The sequence below is a fragment of the Hyperoodon ampullatus genome, assembly GCF_949752795.1.
Source record: "Hyperoodon ampullatus genome assembly, chromosome: 11".
Lineage (NCBI taxonomy): Eukaryota > Metazoa > Chordata > Mammalia > Artiodactyla > Ziphiidae > Hyperoodon > Hyperoodon ampullatus.
Genome location: NC_136924.1, coordinates 73,722,357 through 73,740,920, shown reverse-complemented (window position 1 = coordinate 73,740,920; position 18,564 = coordinate 73,722,357). Strand labels below are relative to the sequence as shown.

The 18,564-nt window shown below is 43.1% G+C and overlaps 1 protein-coding gene across 1 annotated transcript in view; it reads right to left on the bottom strand.

The window, feature by feature from the left end:
• The window catches only part of TPH2 (tryptophan hydroxylase 2), a gene marked incomplete at both ends in the record, with an annotated part of 92,259 nt that overhangs the window by 65,563 nt on the left and 8,132 nt on the right, over positions 1–18,564 (bottom strand). Inside the window, one exon of the mRNA XM_079714618.1 lies at positions 16,274–16,341. Coding sequence (XP_079570744.1) covers positions 16,274–16,341 — 68 coding nt within the window. The remainder of the gene's footprint in view (positions 1–16,273; positions 16,342–18,564) is intronic.

The following is an 18,564-nucleotide window of genomic DNA, read 5'->3' as shown; positions in this document are numbered from 1 at the left end:
CGGGGCACGAACCCGTATCCCCTGCATCAGCAGGCGGACTCTCAACCACTGCGCCACCAGGGAGGCCCGAAACTAAGCCATTTGACTAAACTCATGGTGCCAAGCTTAAAACCCAGTCTGTCAGGCTCAGGACCGGCTGTGGTCTTAACTGATTAGTGTACACCAAAGAAATAAAAAATGTATCCCAGGCACCAGCTTATTTTCACATACCAAATTAAAATAAGGCTTATAGGTATATGTAGTTATATATAGAAAATCTCATATACAATCATGTAATCATGATACTCACATATATTTGTATAGATCACATAAAATACTTTCATATTTATTCACTCATTTAACCTTCTCAGTAAGACCGGTAGGTAGTGCTTGGGGCACCAGGAATGCAGGGACACCTATTTTTTTTTAAACTTTGAGATTTGACATTTGGAAAAATAAAAATTGTCATGAGAAAAATCAAAATGTGCTGCACTTCTCTGTCCTTGTTATGGGTTAGTGGGCTTTTTGTGAATTATAAATGAGAAGAATGACAGAGGGGTGTCCTGATCTTTCTAGGGCCTAGGACATATACCCACATATCATTATGCATCTATGTCTGAGTACATGTCATAACATGTATGTAATAAGCATCATATCCCAGTGTCCTAAAACTCTGCTCTGGCCTACAACTAAAGTCACTTAAGTACTCCACGTTCTAGAGAAAGCTCTCAGCAGTTGGAGCCAACCACCTCCCTGCAGGGCATTTGAAGAGGCGGCAGAAATGGCTCTACCGCCAACAAACCCCCCTCGTACTACCCTTCCCACCCCACTCCCAAACTTCACCTACCAGTCCAACAGGGAATCAGACATGCAGGATTGTGGGGAAGGCTGGTGTGAGAAGGAAAGGCCCCGTTCCTTCTCCTTCCCTAGGGGAGGAGGGCAGGCTGTGCCACAAGAATCACTTGTAAGGACTGCAGGCGCCCTCAAGAAGTAGGGTCTGGCCTCTCCTTTCCCATCTGGACGCTTGCATGGCAGCAGGATGCCCTGCTCCCCCTGGTGCTGTCACCAGACTGGAGCAATAGAGACGGGCCCTGGGAGAGCGTCTGGAAGCCCAGGAGTATGGCGTGCTATGGGGGAGATGAGGGGACCCTTGACAGGTGTCCTCTGAAACTTGAGGTTTGTGTGAACATGGAGCCTGATGCCCAGTGAAATCTAGAAATTCCCATGGGACCCAATGTGGTGTGCCTGGTAGGAAGATGGGGAAGCCCCACCCAATCCAGGACTGCTCAGTTCTCAGGAGATAGAAGAATGCTCCAGGGGCTCCCCTCATCCCTGGAGAGGAAGCACTAAAGGCCAGGTGCATGAGGGGTACCCAAGTTACGATGTGGCCAACCTGGAGAAAAGGATGATGTTGTGAGCACTGAAAGGCCAAGGGAGGACAGGAAGCTTATCTGCAGGGGTGGAAGTGGAGGAAATGGTCTTACCCCAAGAAGACTACACACAACACTATGCAGAGACCATTTCAACAGAGACCACCGCATCAGAAAGAACCTGTCCAAACCAGGGTGAGAGTGGCCAGAGGCCTGCCCACCCCTGACATTCTAACGATCCTGCAAAAAGCCCTCAGCCTCCTCTCAGCTCCCAACTCCAGAGGAACTAGGTCCTAGAAGAGAGAAGGAAAGGTATCTCAGAACCGTACACACACACACACACACACACACACACACACTCCAAAGAACTGAGGAGGAGGAGAATACACTTTGAATCAAATTTAAGATTAATCTTTTTTTATTTTTATTTTTATTATTTTTTTTTTTTGCGGTACGCGGGCCTCTCACTGTTGTGGCCTCTCCCGTTGCGGAGCGCAGGCTCCGGATGTACAGGCTCAGCGGCCATGGCTCACGGGCCCAGCAGCTCCGTGGCATGTGGGATCTTCCCAGGCCGGGGCACGAACCCGTGTCCCCTGCATCGGCAGGCGGACTCTCAACCACTGCGCCACCAGGGAAGCCCAAGATTAATCTTTTTTTAAATGAATGGGACTAGGTCTTAAATACCCCAATGAGAACAGTCTCATAATAATAATTGAAAATAAAAGGAAAATGAAAGGAAATTAATTGAAAATGATTGGAAATAATTGAAATAATAATTGAAAATGAAAGGAAATTAGTTGTTGCTAAGGAACTTGCTTCCCAGCAGGAAAGTAAGATTCAACACAATACAGTGGAAAGCAGTGAGTAGGGAAAATAAAACCATTTTACGTTGGTATAAACCCCAACAAGATGAGACTCCTCAACAAACTAATTACAAGTGAATATTATCACTAGATCTCTAGGGAATCTCCCCCACTTATATGGAATTAGTTGGGCTTCCGGAATTCTTAACACCCACCAAAATTATTATTCACAGATTCCTAATTTACTGGAGAAAAACAGATGTGACTTTCAGCAGTTTCCACTCAGTGCAGGTTCTGCCCTCTTGCCAAAGAATGGCAAACTAAGACTTTACAAACACGACAGGGAACCATTGCTCAGTGAAGACAGTACAAGGAAAAGGGCTGAAACCTTCACTGTCAGGATTTAGCTTGACAATAGGAAAAGCTTCCTGGTGCAATATGTGACTAAGAGATGACTAAGAACTTTCTCTGGAAATACTGAAGACTGTGGGAGGCATCTTTCTGCCTGTAAGGTTAAATCCCACTCTTCCTAGAGGCAGGATGATGATTCTGAAAAACCTGCTCATTCCCTGCAGAGAGGAGAAAGTAGAAAGTGCACAGACAAACCTAACCGGGGGCAGGTACCGATAGAGTTACTCTATGTTAAGTCCTGAGCTCGTTAGAACAATGCTGTTTAACAAACACATTTTTACACTGAAATCCAGGGACATAAACCCCACTGGGGCTGAAATTATGGGAGTTCTCTCTCCAGCCAGATGAATAAGCAATAATGCTTTTGTTTTAATTATTTGTTTGATCTTCTCCTCCAGCAGGTCCAACAGCAAGCTCCTTTTCTTATACATATTTTTTTTAATTTGGGGAATTGGAAAACCTTTGATTATGGTGGTACAGCCTGGCTACCTCCTGGAGTCCTTGCTGCTAGAATTCCTAATGTGAGATGCAGTTTCTCTGCTTGTGTTATCTTTAAAGGAACTCCAGTGTGGAGAAGCAATCCCCCTATTCAGTGGAGGAAGACGAGACAGGCTGAAGTTGATAGTATTTACATCAAGATGGCAAGACTGACTGAATCACAGTGCAGACTGTGTCCTTTGGAAACAGTTGGATTTCCTCAGTGGCAAGGACTAAACAGAGCAGAAGGGAAACCGACAATTGGTTGAGGGGGGACCAGTGAATCTCGTAGAAACAGGAATGAACTCATTTTCTATTTTATTTCATTACTTGTTCCTCCGAGCTGGAGATGCCTCACTTATTCAAGACCTGTTTATCTGCCTGGACTAAACCGTCCCTTTCATCTCTGCCTCATCTTTTCTCTCCTCTTCCCCACCTTAGGCATTTCTCTTGTGATTGACACTTCTACCTGGGGGTGCCAAAGGGAAATGAGAACAGGAAATATGTAAAAATCCACCATCTTTGCAACTCATTAGCAATTAGCGGCTCCTCTAAGGGTTTGGACAAAGCCTTTGGAGAACGATTATTGGAACATGAAGGCAGGAGGTCTCTGTCCTTCCTGGAATTATGAGATGTGTGTGCTGCACTCCTCAATGGGCATACCCTGAATTCTGCATCATTTCCAGGGAGCTATCTATAATTCACCCTCTCTCCTCATTCAAGAAAGCACATAAGAATACAGAAAAGTGAGACTGACATTATTCCAACATTATTCTAAGAATAATCTTGATTTTGATCTAATGTAATTTTAAAAAGGAAACATTCATAATTCACAAAACTTAATTATTAATTATTACCCAGCATTTGTTATACTTCTAACAACTGAGGTGACACACCAATGTGTAGAAATTTCAATCAGTACTGAGTACTGACTCTCACCCATAGCCATAATGTCACCTAGTACTATGCTGGCTGGTACCCCCTTCATAAATAGTATCATCTGCAGCCAGGTGACACCAGAGTAGAGCCATATAGTCAATAAGTGTTCCACAGGATGACGGTTGATGCCTTTGAGACCGGAAAAAAATGTTGCTACAAGCCAAAAAAAAAAAAAAAAATCCTCAGTAGAGTGCATGAATTCCGTTAAAGTTTAACCAGAAAGCAAATGCCATTTTTTTTTTTTTTTTTGCGGTACGCGGGCCTCTCACTGCTGTGGCCTCTTCCGTTGCGGGGCGCAGGCTCCAGACGCGCAGGCTCAGCGGCCATGGCTCACAGGCCCAGCCGCTCCGCGCCATGTGGGATCTTCCCGGACCGGAGCATGAACCCGTGTCCCCTGCATCGGCAGGCGGACTCTCAACCACTGCGCCACCAGGGAAGCCCGCAAATGCCATTTTTATCTACTGATTTTTAAGAGTCAGTGAGAAAAGTCTAAGGCTCTCGAATTTGATAAAATTACACTTCAGAATTCAGACCATAGAGGACACTCAATAACTTTATGATAAAATACTATCAGTATACTGTATGTAATTATACCTCAATAAAGCTGATTAAAAAAAAATACTACCAGTAATACTCAGGGGAAAAAATAAGTAAAATATCTAAAATTACTATTCTGCTAAATCTATCCCCCCATTACCATGTACACTCCTTGAAGACAGGGATTTTTGTTTGCTTTGTTCATTTTTATATCCCTGCCCCGCAGAATTAAGCCTAGAACAGATAGGTGTTCAATAAATAATATTCGTTAAATATGTAAGTCAACCAATCAGACCAAAACAAGCCACGCACTTAAAGTTTGAGAAAAAAGTGTAGTTGTTTATCAGGAAGTCTGGCAGATAGGCATTTGTCTTACCTCACCCCTACCTCATGTATTTTAATTGCTATGGAAAAAGCAACTCTAAGACTGAGATTTTAAGAAGTTTTCTGGTAACTTCCAATTAACCTTATGTCCTGCTTACTTTACAGGTAGGGGTTTCTCTTTTCTAATTTTCTCACTCAGGTTTTCTAGGTATTGTCACCCATCACACTTGTAGCCAAAATTTTCACCTGGAAAGAAAGCGGCCTATGCAAACCCAAAGGGACATAAATAAACACAGAGATGTTTCCTTGGCTAGATATCTTAATGAATGAACACTCAAAGCCACAGGCACGATGATTAAATGCTATTTTTCAAAAGGAAACTCACAAACCAAATCTTGAGTTATACCAAGATTTGAAAGCATTCAAGTCATCTGACATTAAGTGGCTTGATAAAGGGTTCATTTGATGAGGAGATTGGGCAGACTGGGACAGCTAAATTACACAAGAAAGAAAACTCTAAAGGCACAAACTCATTTTCAGTAAGTCCCCTAAGCTAGTCAGGTAAAGAGCATTTGTGATCACATATTTTATTTGCTTTTGCAAATAAGTTTTGCACACATGAATTTTCATAAATGAGTCTATGGGCCCTAAGGAACTTTCAGATGGTAGCAAACAGAAACGTTAGTTTGTTTTGTTCACATTGTTAATATTGGTGCTGCCTTTACAAGAGACATAATGAAAATAAACTACTGCACCTAGGGAGCCTCAGGGAGGGGGGAGATTTAACTCCTGGAAATTATTTGTTTTTATTTGTCCTGTGCACCCCAGGATAGGGCTTCTCACCATTTTCTCACCTTGCAGAAAGCCCTTGTCACATTCTAGAGGAGTGATTTTCTTCTGCCAAAACTACCATGAAATTAAATATGAACAGCAGCAACAGTGGGTCTAACACCCACCAACACGTGCATGCTCAACATATACAAGTGGAACGTAATCCAGAAAAGAACTAAAAGTTAAGAGCAGCCAACAATCTCAGGCCGCTAGGATGAAGGGACACAGGCTAGGGTCTCCAAGAACTCCAAGTTCAATCCCATATATCTTGCATCTTGATCAACAGGGACCAAATGTTGCTGACCACTGGGCCCTGACCTCCCTCTTTCGGCAGTAGATGAGGGAATGCAGTTATCCTACAGTTCATAGGCCTAATAATAGCATCCATTCATCCATCCATCTAACTGTAGCAAATAACAATAATATAATAGCACATGACATGGATTTTGTCATATAATGCTCACCTTATACAGCAATTAAATGACTGTTTATGGTTGAGACTAAGGCTTATAGACATAGTCATCTATCCAAGATCAAACAGCTAGTAAGTGGCATAGCAGGTACTTGGATTCAGGAAGCCTAGCTCTAGAGACCCCACTCTAAACCAACACACCTCAGAGCAAGGTCTTGAGTACCTAGCATTGAGTTTGGCCTCTGTTTCCTCATTTGAAACTGAGGGAAGTAAGACAACCACACAACACAGAGTATCAGATGAGACATCATCTGCAAAGTGCCAGGGACAATGCCTAGTACCTAACAGGTACTCGATATAGTTGGTTCACTTCCCCCAGGTGTATAGAAACGAAAAAAAAAAAAAATTTCATCACTTCCCTGCAGGGTCGGGAATAGGTCTGGAGATAAAAAACCACATTCTTCCGTATAAATCCATTCACCTCTGAGACATTACTTGTGAAAGTAATTTTAATCCTTCATGCTTGTGGAAATCATTGCAAAGTAAAAATACTCACACCTCATTCTCCGTGAAAGACATTAGAATTTAGTGCAGCTTCTGTCCTTGTCAGTAAGGCGTATTGTGTTAATGTTTTCCACAGCTGTGGGAGCCGTGCTATAATCAGACAACATCCTACTGAGGCATTGACGCACATCTAAAAAACCCACCAAGCCCCGAAAATGGAACGGAGAAACCTTTTCCAAATCAATTTTCCCTTTTGTCTTTCTTTGCGACTCTCAGGCTCCCTTCCTTTTCAGCCATTGAGTTGAACTCCAGGTAGAGAGAAACATTTGGCATGAAAATGATTCTCCCATAAAGCCTGACATCTTTTAAATACTTACGAGAACTGTGCATTTCAAATATGCAGAGAATTCTATACAAAGAATAACTGTCTAGAAACCCATGTCATTTAATTCTGTTGCTCTTGTTTTCAACTTGTGTATAATACCACTTATGTCAAATGGAAGTAGCTATGCAGATTTTTTTTAAGAAAACCAAAAGAAAAAAGGGTTGCCTCTTGGGCAGAAAAAATATTTAGATTCTGCAAGAGAGGGACTCCTGAAATCCCTCATGTGACCTTCCTCAGAAACTATTCAAGTCATCTGGGAAATGACCCCAGCACGACGAATATTTGGGTTTGTTCTGCTTTTCAATTTACCACTCCATTTAAAAGAAATTAAAGCATCAACAACTGGTGTTTATGCAGGACTCACAAAGTACCTCAACAGCCGCATACATCTCAGCTTCATTCAAAAGCTGGGAAAGCAAATCAATGGAGGATAATGGAACGGGATAAAACTAGCTCAGTCGGGGAGAAAACATATTTGCCTTCTCAGGTGCCTCTTCTCAAACGGGCAGAGAAGAGAAAAAATTAAAACTTGGTCCCCCATCACGATAAAGCCTACAATTCATCAAGGTGACCATCTGCCAATGAAACTGATAAGGAAAATGTTAAGGGTAAAACCTGCAACCCCCGTTAAGTTTTTTTCCCACTAAGGAAGCGTAACTTTTCCCTTTCATTCTTCCTCTACCTTCTATTTGTGTTTCCAATTAAGATTTGTCTATCTAAAAATCAGTAATGTGGCACTCACGAGCCCTGTTAGTAATGTATTCCTCTAAGCTACATTCTAAAACGAAGCAGGATCCATAAATCATGCCTCTTCTTGCATGAAATGAGAAATGCTACGGTCAACTGAAATTTCTGTAAAGGTGGAGAGGTGGAGCCACCCCAGTTATTTTTCTGCAATTTGCAATAATTGCAAATGCTTCCTAGGAAAAACTCAGCATCAGTAATCCTCCAGCTCACACGTAAGCTAAATCATCACAGCTACCTATGAGCAGGGAAACCCCAGTATGCACAGCATTGGGCATCTGGAGGTAAGAGGAGGAGCAGCAAACAGCTCTACCCCGTATCTGTCTGGAGCCTTTGTCTCTGATCATCCATCTCCTTCCTTTTCTGTACAAACCTATGGCTGACTCCTGCTGAGTCACCTAGTGAAGGGAAAACTGAGGAGACCTCCTGAGAAGTGAGATGTTGGCTTGGAAGTCCAATATGTTTATTCCAAGGCAAATCCATTCCACAATTATGTATCTATTCAACGTCTTAGAATGCACCGCATATTAATGAATCTTAGCCCCAGGAGGTTTCATTCGACAACACGTGGTATTTGGGGCTGTGGGGGAGGAAAGAAGGTGGTAAGAAAATGCCCCTCTCTGCTTTGATGGGGAGAGGAGGTTAGAATCATCACTATTCCATGCTGAATGACAGAATTTTCTCTCTCTCTCCCCGATGGCGCTGAGTAGAAAATTCACAAGCTCACCCAAACTGAATGAGCCTGCTGGGCTGGGTGACTGCACTTTTCAAATATGCTAGTCCCCATTTGGGGCTATTTTGTTTTAGAGTCTCTGTTTAGCTGTGCACTTACACTCCAAGCAAATGAATCACAAAGGGTGCAATTCTGTAAATCAAAAAATCAAGAAATAAATAGGCTAGCAACTAGAAAAAGCCAGAGAAGGACAAATCCCTGGCAATTGTTTTTCAAGCCTCAGCCCAGCTGTGTTTATTTCCAGCCGATATATATCCCACGAGGGTCAGGCTTCGGGCAGGAGGAGATGAGCACAGGGCCTGAGAGAGCAGACCAAAGTCGCTGTGCAGGGCGAGGACGTGGCTCTAACACGCCAGGGCCGGGCAGATGTCCTGGGCGCCTGTCCTGGGCGCCTCAGAGAGACAGCACAGCCTTGAAGCCAGACAGGCTCCATAGAGTCTGAAGTGTATTAAGTACACACAAGAAATGTGCATTTCAAATATGCTGAATTCTGTAAAGAGAAGAATGACTTTTTAAAATGCCAAGTCCCTTCGTTCTGTCACTGTTATATTCAACCTGTGTATGATGCCACCTATGTCAAAGGGAAGTGCTACGGCCACTTCCAGACCAAAAAGGAGAAGAAGGAAAGAAAAGATGTGCCTTCTTGAGCAAAGAAAGACATTTAGGTTCTATAAGAGAGGTACCCGTGAAAGTGATCTTATTCAGAAACTATTCTGGTCACTGGGAAATAAACCTAGAACTACAAAGTATTTACTTTCATTCTACTCTTCAATTTACTACTCAATTTCAGAGAAATTAAAGCATCAGCAACTGGTGTTTATGCAGGTGACACATCTGCTCTGTCACCTTTAGTAAGTTTCTTAATGTCTCTGAACCTCAAGTTTCCTTATCTTCAAAATGAGAGCAATAATGGCACCTATCTCAAAGGCTTATTGTGAGGCTAATGAGAGACCATAAGCAACGTGTTTAACGCAATGTCCAGCACGTGGCAGGAATTTAACAAAAGGAAGCTAAAACTACCTGAGCCTGACGGCTGAGAAGTTCAGCTTTGGTGAACATTTCTACCACCATCAGCCATTCAGAAATGAGTCCAACACAGCCCAGCCACCACCTGCTCCCTCTAACCTTAGCTGGGATTCACTGGCCTGTGAAGGCATTGGAGAGAGTCAATTTTTCAGACTGAAGAAGCAAGCTGTGTGCATGAGTTACCTGAAACTGTAGTGTACACACACACACACACACACAAACCCCGCATATTTTTTTAAAAGCTCCTTTAACCCAGTCCATCATGGAGCCTGAAATTCCCTAACTCGTTCACTCCTTAAGATACTTTGTTCATTTTAGGTGAGCTTAACAGACGATTACATGGAATCAAGGAACCATCAGCTACTTAACACTTGATAATAATAATCATATCTATCACAGATTCAACACCAGTTTGTACCAGTCAGCCCTGTAATCACTGATAATCCTCCCAACCATACAAGGTAGATATTGTGCCTATTTTAAGATGAGGGCACTAAGACCCAGAGACTAGGTCAGTACTCACAGCCACAGAGCTTGTAAGTGATGGAGCAGGAATTCAAACCCAGTTCTGTTTAGCTCCAAAGCCTATACATTCTGCCACATGTTCCGCTACACCATGCTACCTCTGCTTTCATGAGAATTAGTTCTGCAGAAAATGCATTAGTACCCACTGTGGTAGAGCAGTTAGGGAGGGTCTTAAAGAAATAAAATTAAACACAATTTAAATGTATTTGGTAGCCAGCCTCCAAGACAGTCCCCAATGAACCCTACCTCCTGGTATCAATGCCTGTGTGTAGTCCCTTCCCGCAGTGTATCAGAGTTGGGCTATGAAACCAACAGAGTATATCAGGAGTGATGATAAGTCACTTCTGAGGCTAGGTTATAAAAAGCATGGTAGATTCTGCCCTGTTCTCTTTTGGACCACTTGATTTGGAGGAAGCCAGCTGCCATATCTTAAGGACACTCAGGCAAGAAACTGTGACCTCCTGTCAACAGCCATGTGAATAACCATACCGGAAGCAGATCTTCCAGCCCCCATCCAGCCTTCAGATGACTGCTTCCCTGGTCTACACTTTGACTCCAGCCTCATGAGAAACCCTGATGCAGAACCACCCAGCCAAGCTGCTCTTTAATTCCTGACCCTCAGAAACTTTGTGAGATAATAACTTTGTTGTTTTAAGCTGCCCAATTTGGGGGTCATTTGTTACACAGCAATGAATGACACAGTACAAAAATCAGACAGAAGTCAGGGCTTAAAGAAAGCCTTGGGCTTCCCTGATGGCGTAGTGGTTGAGAGTCCGCCTGCCAACGCAGGGGACACGGGTTCGTGCCCTGGTCCGGGAAGATCCCACATGCCACGGAGGGGCTGGGCCCGTGAGCCATGGCCGCTGAGCCTGCGCGTCCGGAGCTTGTGCTCCGCAACGGGAGAGGCCCGCATACCGCAAAAAAAAAAAAAAAAAAAAAAAGGAAAGCCTTGGCCAAGGGGAATGAAGAAGGGTATTCACCAAAGGGTAATAAAAAGATATGGTGTATGAGGATAGACAAAAAGGAGAGATGGGTTGAAGTGAGAAAAATATTGTAATAGTAGTAGTAAATACTTATACAGCAGTTCCTGAGCAGTGTTCAAAGTGCTGTTGATATATTAGCTCATTTAATCCTTACAACAATCCTATAGAGCAGTGGTAGAGTTATCCCCACTTTACAGATAAGGAAACTGAGGCACAGAAGACAATTTGCAGGCGTCATTCAGCTGGTAAGTGGTGAAGCTGGACTTCACCCCAGGCAGTCCAGCTCCAATTTCTGCACTCTTAACCACTCCACACACTGTCTCTCAGACCAAAAGAGAAACTGGAGAAAGCAACAAAAGCCCTCCAAGTGGGTCAGGGGTCTGAGTAAACCCCAAGCTTTTGGTCTAGATCCCTTCATTATTGTTTTGATAAAGGTAATAATAAAGTACACCATAGAGCAATGTTCCATTGATTTCATTTTACCCTTAAAACACTCCTGGGAGAGAGGCAGAAGAGATACTATTATCTCCATTTTACAGAGGAGATACTATTGTCTCTATTTTACTGAAGCTGAGCGATGTTAAGGAATCACTTGGATCCCTCAATCTGAAATCAAATGAGTTTTCTTGGCAAATTAGGGAATTTTTCAACTTTAAGCAAATTCTGGTATGTTGGAACTCCCTTGTTTACCTTACTCACTGATATTTGCATTTACCCGTTTACATTTCGGATTCCATGGACTAACAAAATAATAAATCAAAGAGGAAGCAACCCCATGAAAAGAACATGAGATTCATATACCACCTCAATTTCGCCCAGAAGAAAACACATTCATAACAAAACACAATCACAGTAGTATTCAATTTAAGCAAACAAGAGCGGCAAAATTAAAGTGGCAAAATTAAAGAGCTCGGGGCCTCTTTCCAAGACAGTAAGATGGATTGAAATAACTACGGCTACCCCCACCAAAGATATAATTAAATTAAATATGCATGCCCATTGTTGAGGAATAATCATTACAGTAGCTCCCAAAGAAAAAGGTGTTTATTTCTAGTCAGTTGAAAAAATATATATTACTGAGTTTTCTTCCCCAACAATACAGCAATTGTGAAACCTACAGAAACGTAGCAAAGCTAATGCCAGGCTTAAAATATGAAGGTGCCAATGGCAGAGAACTGGAGAGTTTCAGACAAACCTAACAGCTACACTATCACAGTCATAATTTTTTCTTCCTCCTCATGCCACCTGTCCCCCTCCCCCAAGCACTTCCATTTCATCTGAACTGCATATCTATAGGCCCTTCACACTGTCTAATCACGGGGGGCTTCTTTTTCTGTTTATACTAGGATTTCTTTTATTTGGGTGGAGGAGGACGGGGTGTGATCTGCCCGTTGTCTCACCGATTATTTTAGAAACAGTGCCCTCCCCATCCACAGCCTTCCTTCTCAGGTCTGCTATGGAGAATGATATTTGCATTAATGAATGTTTCCTCTGCTGTTACTGGTCAGGCATTTAGGCCTTCCAGACCCTCGTGGCCCTGCAGCTCAGGTCTGTCTGCGGGCCTCTGGGTAATCAATCCTGTTTCTTGGCAGCGCTGTCAATCAGAAACTCCCCTGAGTGGCACCTAGCGACAGTTCCCAGCAGGTTGAACGTCCCCACTCCCTCTCCCCTTTAGGTTTCATGGTAACACAGACTTTGAGCCTGCTGTTTTTCCATCATGGAGTGGAATTTGTTTTCATTTTTCTCTGCTTGTGTTGATTCTTTCCCCCTGCTTTATCCTCTCAAGACTATCATAGAAAATACAGTATTCAACACGAATTCCCCAGAGGGCTTCTTGGCCGTGGTTTCAATATACATTATTCTGTATTTCTCTTCTTTTCCTTCTCTTGATCTTTTGACACCTCAGACTCCATCCTGCCAATTGCTACACCACCACCACCAAAAACACCACCATACATTTGACTTCTTCTCAGTGCCCATAAACCTGAACGAATTACCAACAGGGAACTGAGTTATTCTCCCCATGTCCAAACAGTCCCTAATTTTAGTATTACCAAACTATATTTGCAGAGACGGCACATGCTGGATTTTTCAGGACCACCCCAATTTCAGATAATCTTCTCTTCAAGCCTGTGGTTCCAAGCTTTGGTTTGGAAAATCAGATCGCAGCATGCCAGAAGCCACACAAATGAGCTTATTTTAAGTAATTATTGTATTGACGTCTTTTTCCTTTGCTCACTCGGAAAGCCATCAGCACTAGAAAAATACGTATTGCAATTAGAAATTGCATCTCTATTTTCTGTTAAACCAAAAGGAAACCTTCTTTACTGCATGGCACACTGGAGACCGTGGCTCAGACCCACTTGGGATTTGTGAGCACCACCTGTGCCCCACCCCACCAGCACTATTGCATGAGCTTGCACGCGCATGTGTGCACACGCACACACACACAATGGCTAGCCCTTATCCATTCTCAAGGTCATACTCAGAGAAGCCACAGCAATGATGGCATGAGGGGCATTAAGGAATGATCCTTTTCTCTCTACTTTCCTCAGGTCTTAGGTTTGTGTTTTCCAGGGTTAAGCACTCCTTCAGGCACTTTCCTCACACTGTCCACATACAAGAAGCACCTAAGGCAACGGGCGATCTGTTCTCAGTATCTTGGCAGCTTCCTGCACACCCAAATGCGAATACGATCACTTTCTATGAAATCTCTCCATAAAGAGCAAGGTTGGTCAGCACGAAAAGTATCAGTATATGAGCAGCCTTTAAGTGAGAAACTGGAGGAGTTTTCTTTCAAGGATTACTTCTAGGGACGTTTGAGCTATAGTATTTGCTAAGGTGGAGCATAAACAATGGCATTAACATAGCTAAAGGATAAACCAGTAGATCAACGGGAAACTGAAGACAGCCTGAGGAAAGGGAGAGGGAGGATGTAATAGCAGTAACAGGCATTTATGATCACAAATCATGTGCCATCTCCGTGCTCGACACAGCACATGCATTCTCTTTCGTAATCCTGACATACGTCCCAGATGGAGGACCTGAGAGGCAGAGCGAGACTGCTCACCCAGCTAGGAAGTAGTGGAGCTACAACTCGAACCCCACATTGTCTGACTCCAAAACCCTAGGTTTTAATCACTTTGTTATTCTACGTAGTCAGCATTGTCCAGGGGAGAGGGTTAATGTCCCTGGATTCCAAACTCTCTTAGCTAAACGCCCTTTGCTTTGACTCTGTATCCACCGAATAGTGTAATTTGGCCTCTCTGGCGTCATGACAGGGGGAGTTTTGTGAGTGCTGTGAGAGTGGTTTCTCCCTGTGTAATGATGAATTGGTGGTGCCCTGCCTACCTCAGCCTCCTGAACTAAGAGTCAGGCCCCTGCAAACCGGGACCAGATCCTGGAATGCTCTACCTGCATGCAGCCCTCCTTTCTATAAAACCTCCACCACGTCCAACCTCCAGTTTTTACTTTTGTCTTCCGTAGACACCACACCTCAATTTCACGCTTTAGCTAAGGGCAAATGGCAAATGCAAACTCTTGTTAAGACTTTGAGGGCCTCACCCTCCATCATTTTAACTATATGCTCTTTTCCTCTCCTCTCCACGTAAGTATGTTTTCTTTAAAACCATAAGACCCCCCATTATCAATGTTCCTTGAAACTGGTTGACTCATACCTACCAGTTTTATTAGTGCCACCACATTATCAGCTTGTCTTTGTCCAGTTTCTTGGCTCCAGTAAGAAGAAATAACTAATATTTGAGGTAGTCCCCTGATCACCATGCTAACAAAATCTTTTGTGTACATACACACGTATTTTGTTCTTATATATATAATACATTACATACAGCACCTATGTACAAAATACATTTTTATCTATCTGTTTTATCTAAAGAGAAAGTCTCTGCCAAGAACTGAGCTTTTACCAAGTCCTAGGCTGGTCATGCCCCAAAGGCCTGTCCTGCCTACACCCATCTATTCAGATATGACCTGATTCCACAGGGAGGATCTATGAACCAAGGGGTACCAGTATTAAAGCTCACAACCACTTATCAGGGCCTGATGTGAAAAAGTGAATGTGGCCTATCAGAGTCCTCTCTTGGTATTTGCCTGGGAAACACTGGGAGATGGATCTAGTGAGTGATGGTGCTGAGGGTAAAAAGGGGGCATGAGGTTGGGCTCGGGCCAGGACAAGCCGTGAGCATGCTGACGTTGTGAGGGGGCAGAAAGTCACAGTTGTCTAAAGAGGGTCGAGAACCTGCTTGGAACAGAGGAGATGGGACTGGAGTAGACACAGGTGGAAAAGCGTGTGCCAAAGAATCTTGGTTTTCATGCTAATAAGCATGGTGGAGAAAGAATGAGGGATGCCTGGGGCTTGGGAGGAGGAAGAGAAGAGCAACAAAGCATCAAAGGAGGTTAGAAATGAGCAAATGACTGTCAGTCAAAGGTGTGGTTGGGAATCGTCTCACTTTGCTTTAAGCACCTATACGTCAGATTCCTTTAAAAAAAAAAAAAGCAAATGTTTTGTTCTGATCAGAAGATTCATGTAGCTGATCACATACCAAAGGAAAGACAGTGACTATGCTACAATGGTCTGTAAGTTTTATTAGTGTGAGCAGAATAAACAGAGGCCTAACATCCATTCCAGCTTTCTAGATGTGGCCTGCGGTCACGACCACTGCATTGTTGCTGGTCACAGACCTCCTGTCACTGCCACTTAGCACCACGCACTATGCACAGTCCTCAGCCCAGTCCTGAGGCTCTCCAGTTCCATCCCAACACTGATCCCAGACTGGATATGAAACTCTTCCATAAACCCTCCAGTTTATAGGAAGCTTCCCTTTTCCTGTAAAGCAAACACATTTCTATTATGGCTGCTTACACGAGTCTTTTCACCATTCTTGCTGAATCCTCTACTTTCACTGGGGAAGGTGGACATGGAAGGGGGTTACTAAAAATTCAAGTCAAAAGTAAAATTAAAACACATTTTCCAGGCCCTGCAGAGTGTACAAAAATGGCTCCTTGCCTTAGCTGAGTTATGAGTACAATGGTGAAAACATAGCAAAACATGGTATGTGGCCCGCAGCTCTAATTGTTTTACAATTATATCCCGGATGTCAAATGTCCGTGTTGGCATTTAAAGCCTACAGAGCTGGTGAGTGTTTAAAATGGTTCATGTCTACTTTCTGCAAAAGTTAAAGTGAAGAGAAGACAGGTCTGTTTAACACAGCATGTGTTTTTCCTAACTCGCCAGCAACAAGTCACAGTAAAGAGTTACACAGGTACTTACTATTTATAACCCATGGCTACATCCACAAAATACTTCCTTCTCTGTCGATAGACATTGTCTTTAAATCCCTTAAACAGAAAAGAGATTAAGTTATTTAACAGACTGCCAAAAAATTAGCTGCAGAAGACCTAAAAAAAATCACTGTGATGTTTATTGAGTGTCCAATTCAAATGTAAATTTTTTTCCTTGGATAACCACCTTGATGACACAGGCAGAAGCCAATTGTACTTACAGTAAAACCTCATTAAATTTGGGCTGTCTTAATTTGGGATGTGTGGGAATTCAGGCTAAAGTTAACCTTTCCATGGAGTAGGCAGAATGGCTTAGTTAAGCAAATTGATATTGTGAAAAATATCCTTTGATTTTCAAGTATCATTTATATGTAATTGATCTTATTACAAATTAATCTTATCTGTTCATTAAAATAGGTCCCTTTAACATGGATTTTTCACTAAGAACCTAAATTTAATTGCTTTGTGTAAATTACCAATAAGTGCACATGTGTTAAAATTCTATCATTCAGAATAATCATCAACACCCCAAATTAGGATGAATAAAGAGGTTTTGCTGTATGTTATGAGTACAGCCACACAATGCAAAATCGATTACAAGGGAGCCACACAAGATAGCAGGCTAGCTCCATTCCCCTCTGACTTCCTATGGCTCTGACTAGTCTTCAGCCAAGTTCAAGATTTTACCCATCATCATGCACTTGGGAAATTAAACATCCTGTCTGCCATTCTCCCATCAAGTGGAATCCTTCTAAAAGGACTTCCTGGTTTACTCAAGAATCTCCTCTTGTCAACAGACTTTCCATTTTCCTTTCCTTCAGGTACTTTCAGACAATCAGTTCTTTCCAGGGTTGTTTCTTCAGACAGCTGGAAGCCCAGCAGGAGTTGTTTCAATTTAACTTCTTACCTGCACAACCCCTGAAAACCCGAAGGGAAACCAGGACATGCTGGCCAGTCTGAGAAGGGAGGCCAGGCAAGGAGACAGGCTGCAGGGGTCGTGGGCTCTGGGAGGAGAACTGGGACAGGCCCACAAAGGCCCGGACTACCTCTGCTCACCCAGTGTCCACTCAGACACTTACGCAAGGGGGCTGCTCAAGAGGAACCTCAACTCAGAGAAACTCGTTCTGTTCTCTCTTCCAGCTGAAGGAGAACTGGCCTTGAGGTCAGAAATCTTCACAGGACCATATGCTGAACAGAAACAAAGAACGTCCATTGCCAACAGCCTTTCTCTCAGGAGAGACAAAAGGTCACTAACAGGGAGAGAGCGAGTGCCCTGAGGTCACCCAAAGGCCCTGCAGAAGTGAAGTAACCCTGCCCTTAAAGCTAGAACTTTCTTTCTTCTTCTACAAATTGGGAGTTTTTAAACTGGAGTTCACAGGCAGGCTTGCGGAGCCTTCAGATGTGTATATGCAAAATTTGTGACCATAGTTACAAAATGTGTGACCACCTTTACAAATGGGTATGTGAGCTAAGAAAAGGTCTTATGCCATAGAGGGTAGACATGGTCGCTAGAAAGTATGAATTTCAACACTCACTAGTCACAACAAGCAACCTGGTGGTGGTAAACAAGAATTCCAAGCACCTTGATTACTCAAAAAGAAAGCAGCCCGTGACAAAAGGAAAAGAGTTATGTGAAAAGCTCAGCATCTGTTCCCTGGTTCCTGCCAAACCAGACACCATGGTAACAGCACCATAATCTGCTGGGCTTCCTAAGGAATCTCGAGCATCTCTCCTTGGCAAACACCTGCACCTTTTCCAGGCATGAAAGAGAGTGATTTACTCATCATGCCTCATCAGCTTAGTGTGGCGGTGATTACACAAGTGTTATGGGTGAACCAGAGCTTCCAGCATTGAACTGTGGACTGGCAAAACAAGAGAGGGATGCTAGCTACACTAGCGATTACAGAGACACAGCATTCCTTGGCCAGCCATTCTAAATTGATGCGAGGGATAAGGTTACCAGATAAAAATAGAGAACACCCATGCAATATTTGGGGCATACTTATACAAAAAAAATTTGTTGTTTATGTGAAATGCAAATTTAACTAGGCATCCTATATTTTTATTTGCTAAATCTGGCAACACTAGCACTCAGAGAGTATCTGCTGCACACCACCCTTCCTCTCTCAATTTAAATCAAGAGGAACTTGATTTAAATCAAGACCCAGCTGGCACCCAAAAGTGCTCAGCTGAATCTACGTTGGCTATCCCAAAAAGTCAACCTGGGGGAATACTGGAATCATTTGCGGAGCTTTAAATAACACTCCAAACCTGGACACA